The sequence below is a fragment of the Protomyctophum parallelum genome (assembly GCF_964188405.1).
Source record: "Protomyctophum parallelum genome assembly, chromosome: 10".
Classification (NCBI taxonomy): Eukaryota; Metazoa; Chordata; class Actinopteri; order Myctophiformes; family Myctophidae; genus Protomyctophum; species Protomyctophum parallelum.
In genome coordinates this window covers 43,209,115-43,221,132 of record NC_139704.1, presented here as the reverse complement: position 1 = coordinate 43,221,132, position 12,018 = coordinate 43,209,115, and the positions used below count along the sequence as shown (strand labels likewise).

General features: G+C 41.9%; 1 protein-coding gene across 3 annotated transcripts in view; it reads right to left on the bottom strand.

Annotated features, from left to right (window-relative positions):
• Positions 1 to 252: 252 nt before the first annotated feature.
• Positions 253 to 12,018, bottom strand: part of phactr2 (phosphatase and actin regulator 2) — a gene marked incomplete at its 5' end in the record, with an annotated part of 48,010 nt that continues 36,244 nt past the window's right edge. For all 3 annotated transcript variants that reach the window (XM_083775402.1, XM_083775404.1, XM_083775403.1), the window contains 5 exons: positions 253 to 4,298; positions 5,174 to 5,250; positions 7,847 to 7,984; positions 8,417 to 8,478; positions 11,112 to 11,167. In XM_083775402.1, coding sequence (XP_083631528.1) covers positions 4,283 to 4,298; positions 5,174 to 5,250; positions 7,847 to 7,984; positions 8,417 to 8,478; positions 11,112 to 11,167 — 349 coding nt within the window. In that variant the 3' untranslated portion in view covers positions 253 to 4,282. The remainder of the gene's footprint in view (positions 4,299 to 5,173; positions 5,251 to 7,846; positions 7,985 to 8,416; positions 8,479 to 11,111; positions 11,168 to 12,018) is intronic.

Below are 12,018 nucleotides of genomic sequence, written 5' to 3'. Positions count from 1 at the left end.
ACCTGTATTATAAATATGTTGGGATAAGTGGAGTATATGGGGCTTGGGGAGAGGCCTGGGAATTTACTAGTAGTAGAAACCATGGATGTTTCATGTCAACATTTACAACACTTACTATGTAGGCTACTGCACCACTGGTATACATGATATGGGACAGTGATTGACAATAATGCTTGCAGTTGAGGAATCAAGTGTCAAGAGTGGCTGGAATTGATTTAAACCATTGATTGATAAACCGAAAAGCAGTGAAAAATACTTGGATGGCTGTTTTATAAAACATTAAGCTAATTGACTCTCACTCATTCTGACGGGTTCCAAAGTAGATGACAAGATTTAGAGACTAAAGAATCCAAATGGATCTTATGGATAAAAGGAGGATATTTAAAAATGTGTGCCCCTGGTTTGAGTAATACTGACTGAGTAGTGAATACAGCTGATTTAAATGCTTATATTCTGCTTATTCAAAATCTAGAATAAGTTCACAATGTGTAGAGAGTAGACAGTTGTGAATTCTGCACTAAATCTAACAAAAATGTTCTCTTATTGGGTGGTCCCACTTCACTTCTTCTACACCAGTGGGTAAGAACCTGATAGCAATTTGTGAGACGTTATTACAATTACAATTACAAAGGGCAAACGACAACTTCAAAGGAGGAATATATTGTCTTAATACATTGGGTCCTAGTGAAAATAAAAGTCAAGTTCCAGTGTGACATCAGTTGACAATGTTCTATTCATGGTATCCAATATAATATAGGCTACATTTGTTTCATTGAAGACTGAATGGATTTATTACCATCAACAAAATGTGAAATCTGTGGCTGATTCAAGTGTTTTTTTTGGGGAAGCCAGTTTCATCGGTAGGCTATGGTCAATAGCAATAGATCTACACATTTATTTTATAGGCCTGCTTGATATGATCCCTACAACACATCATATGGGGACAATAATTACAACAAAAATCTAATAATGTAGAAACATCAAAGAGCTAAAATCATAGCTTAAAACATTCACATAGGAGCATTAACGTATCTTGGCAGTAAACTTGATTTCAACGTATGCACATGCTCAATAGACATTCTGTACAAAATAGTCAATATACTATATAACAAGATACATATTAACTTGACTGAATACTGTTGCTTCTCTTCCGATATTGTACACCTTGTGTTACAATCTCCGAACATTAAAAAGAGGACAGAGCCCCCCCTTATAAATCACAATTTCTAAGAAGGTGGGTTGTTAGAACCACAGGTGGCAAGGTAGTTTTATACCCTTGTAATGTCTTCCTTCTAATCAAGGTTCACTAAGCCCAAATATTATATCCTACAAAATAAAAATGCAATTCTACATTACACCTTTAAAGCAATTTTTTAGATGTTTTGCACACTTTCTCCAAGTCGTGCTGCGGGAGATAGATGGAAAGGGAGAGAGAGAGAGAGATACATTTCCAGCAAACGCTCTCGATCCGGCAGCTGTCTGACACATATTGATTGCTTCCCAGATTCAAATCTCTGTCACACAACCTGTACATTCCGAAGCTACTGTATGTAGGCACCATCATAAATCTGTGGCCTTCTTTGCACACTGCATTGTGCCCTGGGCACCCGGATTTGATCCAAAAGTCTTGAAACTACCGCATTGTCCCTATAGGCCTACCACTGCAGGAGGGTTTAGGATGTTCACACTTTGAAGATGTAACCAGAGTTTATTGTGTAGGCTACTCACATAATTTATTTTTCCTTCTCGAAATTTTCTTTATAATTGTGAGACTTGCACAAGAATACTGTAGACTGAGAAAATATAGGTGGTGTGGAACAGACAAATGGCACAGAAACAGAGGAGTCATGGCTGCCTGCTGTATGCTAATTGGCACAGACAAGCAAGAGAAACAGACCGTGCAGTGTTACAACCTCCAAAGTGACTGCAAGATAATTAGATCACATGAGATTAACAAGTTTGCATCGACTGTGAGAAGAGAAACCGCCATGTTGGCATCACATGTGCGAGAAAACAAACTTTGAAATGTTATGTGGATGACTGACACCCGGAGGCAAGCTGTGTAATGAATCTCCCTTTACATAACATGGCAGAGGGCTGCGCAACAAGAGGCACATATTTGATCGGTGGGTTAGTGTGTGAACGCAGGGTCACCACAAAGGGAATGTTTATGGAAATGGCAACTTCCCTCACAACAGCCTGATATTTATATCATCTCCTTTCTCTTATTACCGCACAGATTTAACAAATCTAATCAAATTGAGATGCAGTACTGTTTAACCCATTTTGGTGTTAGAATTGTTATGCTTTAGCTATTGAAAAACAGCAGATCTACAAGCTCATAGAGCGCCACCGAGTGGCGCGCTACGAGCTTGTATAGGTCTGCTATTTTTGAAAAATCGAAGAACCACAGATATAAAAACATAGCTTTTTCAGAAAACTGTCAGGATGTAGAAGACTTTTTTAGAATCTGATCTCAGGTCAAAATGGGTTAATGTTATCGAGGGTTGGATGTTGAAGAATGAAGCCTGTCACTTTCATTTAAAGCTGATAGGAAACATAGGCACATGCCACTGAGAGATAAATACCAGGAGCCACTTTTGGCATTTCAAATCATTATGAATCACAGGAAAGAGTCTTCGTCTATGACTTAAGATTAGGTCATTCTGTTTGTACTATCTTTTGTCTATACCAAAATCTAGTTTAAAGGGATTGTGACATTAAAAAAAAGGTTTTGGAATTGTTCTTATTTTTATTTATTTTTATCTAATCTCAATTGCACCCAAAAAACATAAACTTTTAACATTCAGTAGACTTTCTGTGATCTGGGGTTTTCTGGCTCAAACAGGTGCTCTGATTTGCCGGCAGTAAGTGACATCACTTACTGCAAATCCCATATGTCAATGGGATTTGCCAGCAGATGTCACTGTTTTCACTGTGTTGCCTGTTTTCATTGTAGCTCAAAGGCCTTCCAAACCCCAAAGAAAACTTCAGACCACAGAAAATCCACTGAATGTTCAAAGTTCAGGTTTTTTGGGTGTAATTGAGGTCATAAAACCTAAAATAAAAAATAAAAATAAATGAAAATGAATGTCATAAAACCTTTAAACTAAGGGGCCTTTGCAGTTGTCGCTCCCAAGGAACTGTATTCCTTTAGTTATAAAAATGCTAAGTCAGTGCAGTGGATAGTTTTAAGAAGCTGTTTAAAACTCACTTGTTTTGTAAGCAATTCTTTTGTAATAATTATGTGTTTGCCTTCTGTGCAGTTTTAACGTTTTTAATGTAATCTTCACTGTATGGCACCTTTAAACCTGTTTCAAAAGGTGCTTTAATAAATATTGGTACAGCCGAGTGCCTGAAATGGAAAAATTTAAACATACCACAGTATGTAAGCCTATAGTTTGAGTAGATCCATGGTATGTGTCTAGGCTCTAAATGGCTCTAAATGTCTGGCATCGTTATTCTAAACATTGTGTTAAGCAGATCCATTGGCATTGGCAGTAAACACTTCCCAGAGTTTACATTCCTAAATTATGACATTGCACCCTCTAGTGGCAGTCCACTTTAAAAGATGTCATCACATTACACACACAGCAATGACAGCATAGGCACATTTCAACATAACACTCTCTCTCTCTCTCTCTCTCTCTCTCTCTCTCTCTCTCTCTCTCTGACATCAGCACATATCAATCCAATCAACATAGTTTCCTGTTCTGAGAGGATGTCCATATTTGGCCACAGGATTGGCAGCTGATATCCACAAGCCCCTGTGCAGCACAGTTACAGTACAACACGTTGTTGTGCATGCACATTTTACTTGTAGGCTGCACTAGTACAGCATGTGATCTCTGTGAGTATTTGGGGCCGATCCACAACCCAGACTGACGATTAAGTCATTTCCTCTCCATTTCCTCACTTCGTGTGAATGGAGATCTTGGGGTAAAAAAACCAAAGAAAATTAAATAAAAATAAAAGAAGCCTAGTGAACCGGAACATTAACTTAAGCCCAGGAGGTTTCAAAAATAAATAACTGGTCCAAACCAGAGTCCTATACAGCTCAGACCATAGACAGGTGCATGTGTATATTGTGGCTAGTATCCATTGACATCCTAGGTCCAACCTGCAACCGTGGCCTGATAGACATATCGTCAGTGGCTGTGGAATCCCAAAGAAAAGTCAACTGAAATGGGGCACTGGGGGTGTTGATGGCTGGAGAAAGGCCAAGGCCAAGGCCAAGGCCTTTGGAATTTATTGGCCTGAAATCCTGTTGGACTGAGCATGCTTAGGGCCGGTGGAACCTGTAAACACGGACACAAATGTTTCATGTTAACATATCCAGGGCTTGACATTAAGGCTTGTCCGGGACAAGTAATACATCTTTCCGGACAAGTGCATTACATTTTTACTTTCTTTGTGCTAAACGAGCGATCAATGGTATGGCTCGATGATTACATGAAATATATATATATTTTTTAAGATATTTTTTTTGCGGCTTACGCCTTTTATTGATTTTTTAAGGGACAGATAGTAGGCTGACAGGAAACGGGAGAGAGATGGGGGGATGACATGCGGTAAAGGCCGTGTCGGGTTCGGGAGTCGAACCCGCGGCACACCGCGACTGGATCACCAGTCCGGTGCCCAGACCGTTACGCTACGGCCTGGGCCCATGAAATATTTAAAACATGTTTTATTAATTAAAAAACGATATGCAAATAGACGTCCCGGTCTATTGAGAAAGTATGCATGCCAATCAATGGACTTAACTTGTTAGCGCTAGAAAGTCTGTGATATACATTTCATGTATTCCAAATACACAGCCATAGATCAGTCCTATCCGCGCACGGTTAGCAGACTGACCGCTTCGGCATTTTAACTTGTAGCACTGCGTGTGTACTCGCCCAATAATTAATTCCTAAGACTTGAAGTCGTTTTGGGAGCTTGTTTCAGATTTTGTCAGATTAACTGTGCACTCTTTCATACTTCATAATGATGTCACATAAAATGGCCTATGACACAGATCTGCTATTTCAGCTACTTTTGTAATTTATATAAAAAATATTTTGAATTAGTTTGATTAACTGTTGCACAATTAGTTAACAAAGCGCAATTTAGACGCTCATTGCATACTGTGTAAGTGTATGTATTTACCAGTTAGATGGATTGTTGTGATTACCTGGTGTAATGTTTGCTCTCCTCGTGAACGTCCATCTCTCGACTCTTAAACTCATTCAGCTCTTTGCGGATAGCAGCCTGGGGGCACACACACACACACACACACACACACACACACACACACACACACACACACACACACACACACACAATCTGTAAGCATCTTCCATAGTCTGTAATCAGTTCCTAACCTTAACCCGCAACATTTTACAGTGTTCGTACCTACATGCCCTACCTAGCTGACCTTAACAAAACCTTAAACCCAAGCTGCCATACCTTGGCTCCAGGGTGAAAAATAAATGTACGGTGGCACGGCACAGTCGGTAGTGCTGTTGCCTCACAGCTAGAAGGTCCTGGGTTCGATTCCCTCTGGGGACGCTGTGGGCATGCTCTATCCTCCGCGTCATCAGTGCCCATACCCGGGGCGGGGATGGCGAAAAGGCATGTTCTCCCCATGTCCCCTAGTAGTCCGGCACCCGACGGGTGGGAAATTTCGTATATAGTCTTTTTTATTGGCCTAAAATATTGTCTATATACATACATTCATGAATCTACTTGCTGACCGGCTGAAAGTATTGGGCAATTATTTGTATAGGGATTTCTTGTGACCCTACCATTAACATCCTATGGCAGGCAAAAATGTCAAACTTTCCTTTTGCTTTAAGTAGCATGTGACGTCAAACTAGGGGGTTTTCGTGATTCTGAATCCATTCCAAGCATTCATTTTGCACAAAATACACTCCTTGGGCTAAAAACGGCCATAGACATCATGACAAATATGAGGTCAGCACATTTTGGGCACATTTGGGCAAGTGGCTATGTCTGCTTTTAGGCTTGTCCATTGGGGACTATTGTTGATGGTTGTGTGGCTTGTATTGTGTGCGTAACAGCGCGTTGGTTTGCCGCAATTGTGGGAGGTTCAGCTGCTGTGCTGGTACCACTGTTGCTATTGTGCTCTGTTGAATTGGAAATACATTGCAAAGGTTGAACTGTGAATGAGCATTATCTGGGAGTGACGTTCATTGCTTGCTGTGTATTCTTGATGAATGTTGGTAAAAATAGGACAAAAAAGAGGCAAATAAACCGTACACTGGTATTGACGCCACTGGTATTGTTCACAGATGGCAACATACCTGCACTTAGGAGGGTTCATCTTTTTCTTTTTTTTGTATTTAGCATCTGATGGCATTCTTTTGACTTAATATCAATCCTGCAGCTGCCCAACTTATTTCTCTTACATGATTAATGTAATGCCTAAGGGCTGTATTTTGCGTGTCTTAAGTACCAGGTCTTATTACCTAACTTGAGTAAACTAAAGACCTGGAGGCGTGATCAATGCTCTTTGGCCACTCAGAAAAGCCAAATGGCATTGATCACGCCTCCAGGTCTTTAGTTTACTCAAGTTAGGTAATAAGACCTGGTACTTAAGACATGCAAAATACAGCCCTTTAAATGTCATAAATAAAATTTGACCAGTGAATAATGCAACATTTATTTTGGGAAGTTGGCATGGCACAATGGTAAAAATGGTAATGGTAAAAAGAAGTGAGTGGTGCAACTCCGTTGTGGGGGTCCCCGGGGGGTCACCGGGAGTTCCAGACCCAGAGGAACGCGTACAGTCCCTCTACTGTACTGTAGGTCACAGTACTGTACTGCAACACCCCAAATCATACAGTACAGTTCATAGAACCAATCAAAAGCTATTTCCGTGCTCGGACAGACCCAGCCAGCCAGGGACAGACCCAGGGACACACATACAGTAGCTGTCTATAGGAGTGGTTTCACCACTCAAAAACACAGACCACAGACACGGAAAGAATCAGTGAGGATGTCAGTTTTCTGCACATGTTCAGTGGTACATTGTGTTCTATGTACTTCCCTCCCTGTGCAGCAGGGGGCAGCATGAACACAATGTTCCCTCCCTGTGCAGCAGGGGGCAGCATGAGCAACATGAACACAATGTTCCCTCCCTGTGCAGCAGGGGGCAGCATAAACACAATGTTCCCTCCCTGTGCAGCAGGGGGCAGCATTAACACAATGTTCCCTCCCTGTGCAGCAGGGGGCAGCATAAACACAATGTTCCCTCCCTGTGCAGCAGGGGGCAGCATAAACACAATGTTCCCTCCCTGTGCAGCAGGGGGCAGCATAAACACAATGTTCCCTCCCTGTGCAGCAGGGGGCAGCATAAACACAATGTTCCCTCCCTGTGCAGCAGGGGGCAGCATGAGCAACATGAACACAATGTTCCCTCCCTGTGCAGCAGGGGGCAGCATGAGCAACATGTTCCCTCCCTGTGCAGCCAGCAGGGGGCAGCATAAACACAATGTTCCCTCCCTGTGCAGCAGGGGGCAGCATAAACACAATGTTCCCTCCCTGTGCAGCAGGGGGCAGCATGAGCAACATGAACACAATGTTCCCTCCCTGTCTTGAAGAGGCTTGTGAAGTTAAAAGTAATTAGCAGCTGTTTAGTGTTTTCACATTCTTTCTGCATTTTAGTTTCCTCTATATAATATTGATATAGCTTAATAACGTTTAATAGTGGAAAATAAACGCTTCTCTCCATTAGTTCCTGAGTAATCCTTTGGAACCATTGCATTGTCATTTTGGGTAAGGTTGAATTAGTTTTAAGATGCAAGGACATCTAAAATGAAATAAAGTGGCCAGTTGGGGGTACCTTGTCAGCTGGGGTGAGCCGTGTCCAGGGTTTGTCTGCCCGCCGGTCGTAATCCTTGGCATCGGTCACCTCAACGTACTCGTTGAAACACAAGATCCTCCGAGCCACCAGATCTGCGACTGTAGGCCTCACACTTAGCTATGGAGAGACAGAGAGATTGTCACTGATAGAAGGTGGGGTTTGGTTGTGGTAGGGTGGAAATAGAGCAATATAATTCATTTGCAATGTTTGAATCATGTTTTTGTTTTTCTGTCATCACTGACAACTAGTTGTACAATTCCATCTCTGGCCACTAGATGGTGGTAATTCAGCGTAATCTGTTCGTTTTTCCCCCCTGCTTGCATGAGTCACAACAGACAATGAACAGGGTCCATAATGTAAGCTAAATATAGACTCTCTGTCTGTCTGTGTGTGTGTGTGTGTGTGTGTGTGTGTGTGTGTGTGTGTGTGTGTGTGTGTGTGTGTGTGTTGTGTGTGTGTGTGTGTGTGTGTGTGTGTGTGTGTGTGTGTGTGTGTGTGTGTGTGTGTGTGTGTGTGTGTGTGTGTGTGTGTGTGTGTGTGTGTGTGTACCTTTCTGGAAAGTCTCCTTTTAATCTCTTGAAAGGCCTCCTTCACCTCCGTTTCATTCTTGTCTGTAGATAGACAAGCAACAGGGTCAGTCAACATCCCAAGGTTCACACCTATTATAATTGCTAATATATATGTAAAATATGTAAACAAAAGCATTTCAGGTTGCTTATGACCAGAGATTAACATTTAAGAAACACAAATTAATTTTACATTCTTTCCATTTTTCCATGTTCTTCTTGTGTTTTCACATGTGCATCTACGTGGTTGTGTGCATGTATAGGCCAGGGACCCTGGGATGATGGTTGAACTTTGACCCTGTAGTAGTCCCATCAGAGGTTTACCAGTAAGCCATCTGGGTTTCATAACAGAATTACCAATCAACTAAGTCCGCTTTCCCACAAGAACGACTGTGTGCACTTTTCTTTTAGTTGTCTGTGTATGTGTTTTGTCCTAGTTTATGGTAACCAATCCTTTAACACATCTTACTGCTTTGTCATAAATAATTGATGCTACATTGTCTTTGTGGCCACAGTCTTAGTCATATTGTTCGGTAATGGTCTGCGATTATTACAGTGGATGTCTGTACTTTAAATGTGTTACCATCCAGTAGTGACTACTGAGTAGTCCATAATATTTGGCTTACTGCAGGCCAAATGCCGTGTCTAAGATCTAAGAGGTTGGTTGCTATTTTACTTGAAACGCATGAAGCCAACAAATATTGCATTATTGGTCAATCTCAAAATGGGTTCAGTCAGGCCTTGTGGAAAATAGATGTTTCCAATACCAAACCGAATGAAGCCATATTATTATATCAAAGCGAAGCCCATTTAAAAAGCGCCTGGAGCAACAACACCACCGTTCCCCAAAATAGAAAAAGTAGCTAAAGAAATCCTCCAGCAGCAGAGTGTTCATAGTGTAACATGTCCAAATCAAATCAAATTGATTCAGTTTCACAATTGATCATGAAATTGATCCAGCAGAGTAAATTGCAGTTCCTCCTGGGACATCTGCGCACAAACAGAACTCAAAATCACACCCGTGTGAAGTGAGTGGTGCAACTCCGTGTGGGGGTCCCCGGGGGCCGGGGGTCCCCGGAAGTTCCAGGCCCACAGGAACGCGCCCAGGGTGCCAGCCCGGTTCCGGCGAGCCGCCCCGCGTCCGAAACGGTTGAGAAATGACAGAGTTACTGTGTAGGGGACCCTGTACTGTACTGTACTGTACTGTACTGTACTGTACTGTACTGTACTGTACTGTACTGTACTGTACTGTACTGTACTGTACTGTAACACCCGAAATCATATATACAGTGGACCATGAAGGTCATTTTATGCTTTGTGCGTGTCAAACAACACCATACCATACCATCTTTATTTATATAGCACATTTTAAAACAACAATGTTGTACCAAAGTGCTTTACAGTAAAACATTAAAAAACAACTTCAACATTAAAAAAACAACTTCATTTAAAAACCACAAAACAACCACAAACAACATGCACAGTGTCACGTTAAACATCGAACATCTCATACTGTGCTTGGAAAAGCCAAGGAATAAAGGTGAGTCTTGAGGCGTGACTTAAACACCTGGAGGGTGGGGGCTTGTCTTGTGTGCAGAGGCAGCTCATTCCAGAGCTTGGGAGCTGCCACTGCAAAAGCTCGATAACCTCTGAGCTTCAGCTTGGTTTTAGGAACCACCAGGAGAAGCTGGTCAGAGGACCTGAGTGTCCGTGTCGGAGCATAGGGTTTCAGCAGTTCGGATAAATAAATGGGTGCCAAACCATTTAGACACTTAAAGACAAAGAGCAATACTTTGAAGTCAATCCTGTATCGCACAGGAAGCCAGTGGAGGGAGGCTAGTACAGGGCTGATGTGGTCTCGCTTACGTGTGCCTGTAAGTAACCTAGCAGCTGCATTCTGGACTAGCTGTAATCGAGATATGGAAACCTGGTTTACTCCAATATACAGGGCATTACAGTAGTCAAGGAGGGAAGTCATGAAAGCATGAATTACAGTTTCAAACACAGAGCGGGATAGACAAGACTTAACCTTAGATAGCCTCCTAAGCTGGAAGAAGCTCTTTCTTACTACTTCATTTATTTGTTTGTCCATCTTTAGGTCAGAGTCGATTTTGAAACCTAGATTGGTGGCAGTAAAGTGAAAGTGAACAAAATCAAAGTAAACAAAATGTGTTACGCTCAAAGCCTAAATGTATCTTGAAATGATCTGATAAGGCCCAGACCAGAAAAAGACAAATTATAACAGTGCTATTTTACCTTGCCTTGCCTTATATTTCAACATTTGTTATATTGCTGAAAAGAAACAAAAGGAAAAACCTTCTCGCTGTCAAGAACATTGTCAAATGTAAAGGTAGCATTGAGGCTACGACTGAAAGCCATGGAGATGTGAGTTTAACCCATTCTGACCTGAGATCAGATTCATACGAAGGTTTCCGCCGGACACACACTGGTCTGATGAACCCATTCTGACCTGAGATCAGATTCTAAAAATGTCAGTCGCTCTTCGATTTTTCAAAAATAGCAGACCTACAAGCTTGTATCGCGCCACTCGGTGGCGCGATACGAGCTTGTAGATCTGCTATTTTTCAATAGCTAAAGCATAACATGATGCTAACACCAAAATGGGTGCCCGGTCAGAATGGGTTAAGAATATTCAAACTCAATTCACTGCAACTCACGTTTCAGAATATTCCTCTGCTCCAGCTCATCAGTGCTAGGTCTCTGACTCAGACGCCTGGCGAGAGAATAAAGACAAATCATTACATGTTCATCGTAACTTTGGGTCTGTTCATAACATCTTGCAATCATAAAATAGGCTCTGGCAGGAGGCAGGAAACAAATTAAACATGAAACGATAACACCCAATTATTATTCACATTAAACGTGTTTACAAAACACACAACAATCGCAACACCTCTGGTCCACTTCACCACGTATGAATGCACAAAGCCAACGGTGATCAAATAGTCACAATGCAGCTGTAGAGGAAATATATTTAACAGCTGTGGATAATTGTGACCAGTTTTAAAATGTCAGTGTGAATTGTAGTGTTTGTGCGCGTGCGTATTTTATTCAATGTATTGAGTAATTATATTTATGTATGGCTACAGTAACTCAGTCTGATTGGACTTAGCTCGGGAACCAGAGGCTGGCCGTTCAAGTCCAGCACAGATCACAGTATAGAATGGTTCACCTACTAGGAACCTACTGTAAATGCCAATTCATACTCCAGTTTTAGGTGATAAGGTGGTTGGGAAAACTTCAACATGATGTCACACGGGTGAGCAACTCACCCGAACACATCTCTCTGTTTTTACTAACCACCATCTGCTTTTCAGCTAATGAAAAGGCCATAACTGCTGGGTGCCACTACTCGGCAGCTCATCACTCCAACATAAAACGGAGAGAAAAAATATTTTCCCTTGGAAACTCTTTACTGTACGTCCTTGACCGCTGTCCTCCAGGGCTTTACATTTGTCCCCCTTCTCTCTACACCAAATCTATCTACAAGCTTGCAACGCAGGCTACGAGACGTAGTGAACTTGCCGATATTATGGCATGCCTAGACTAGGGACGCTAGCAGTC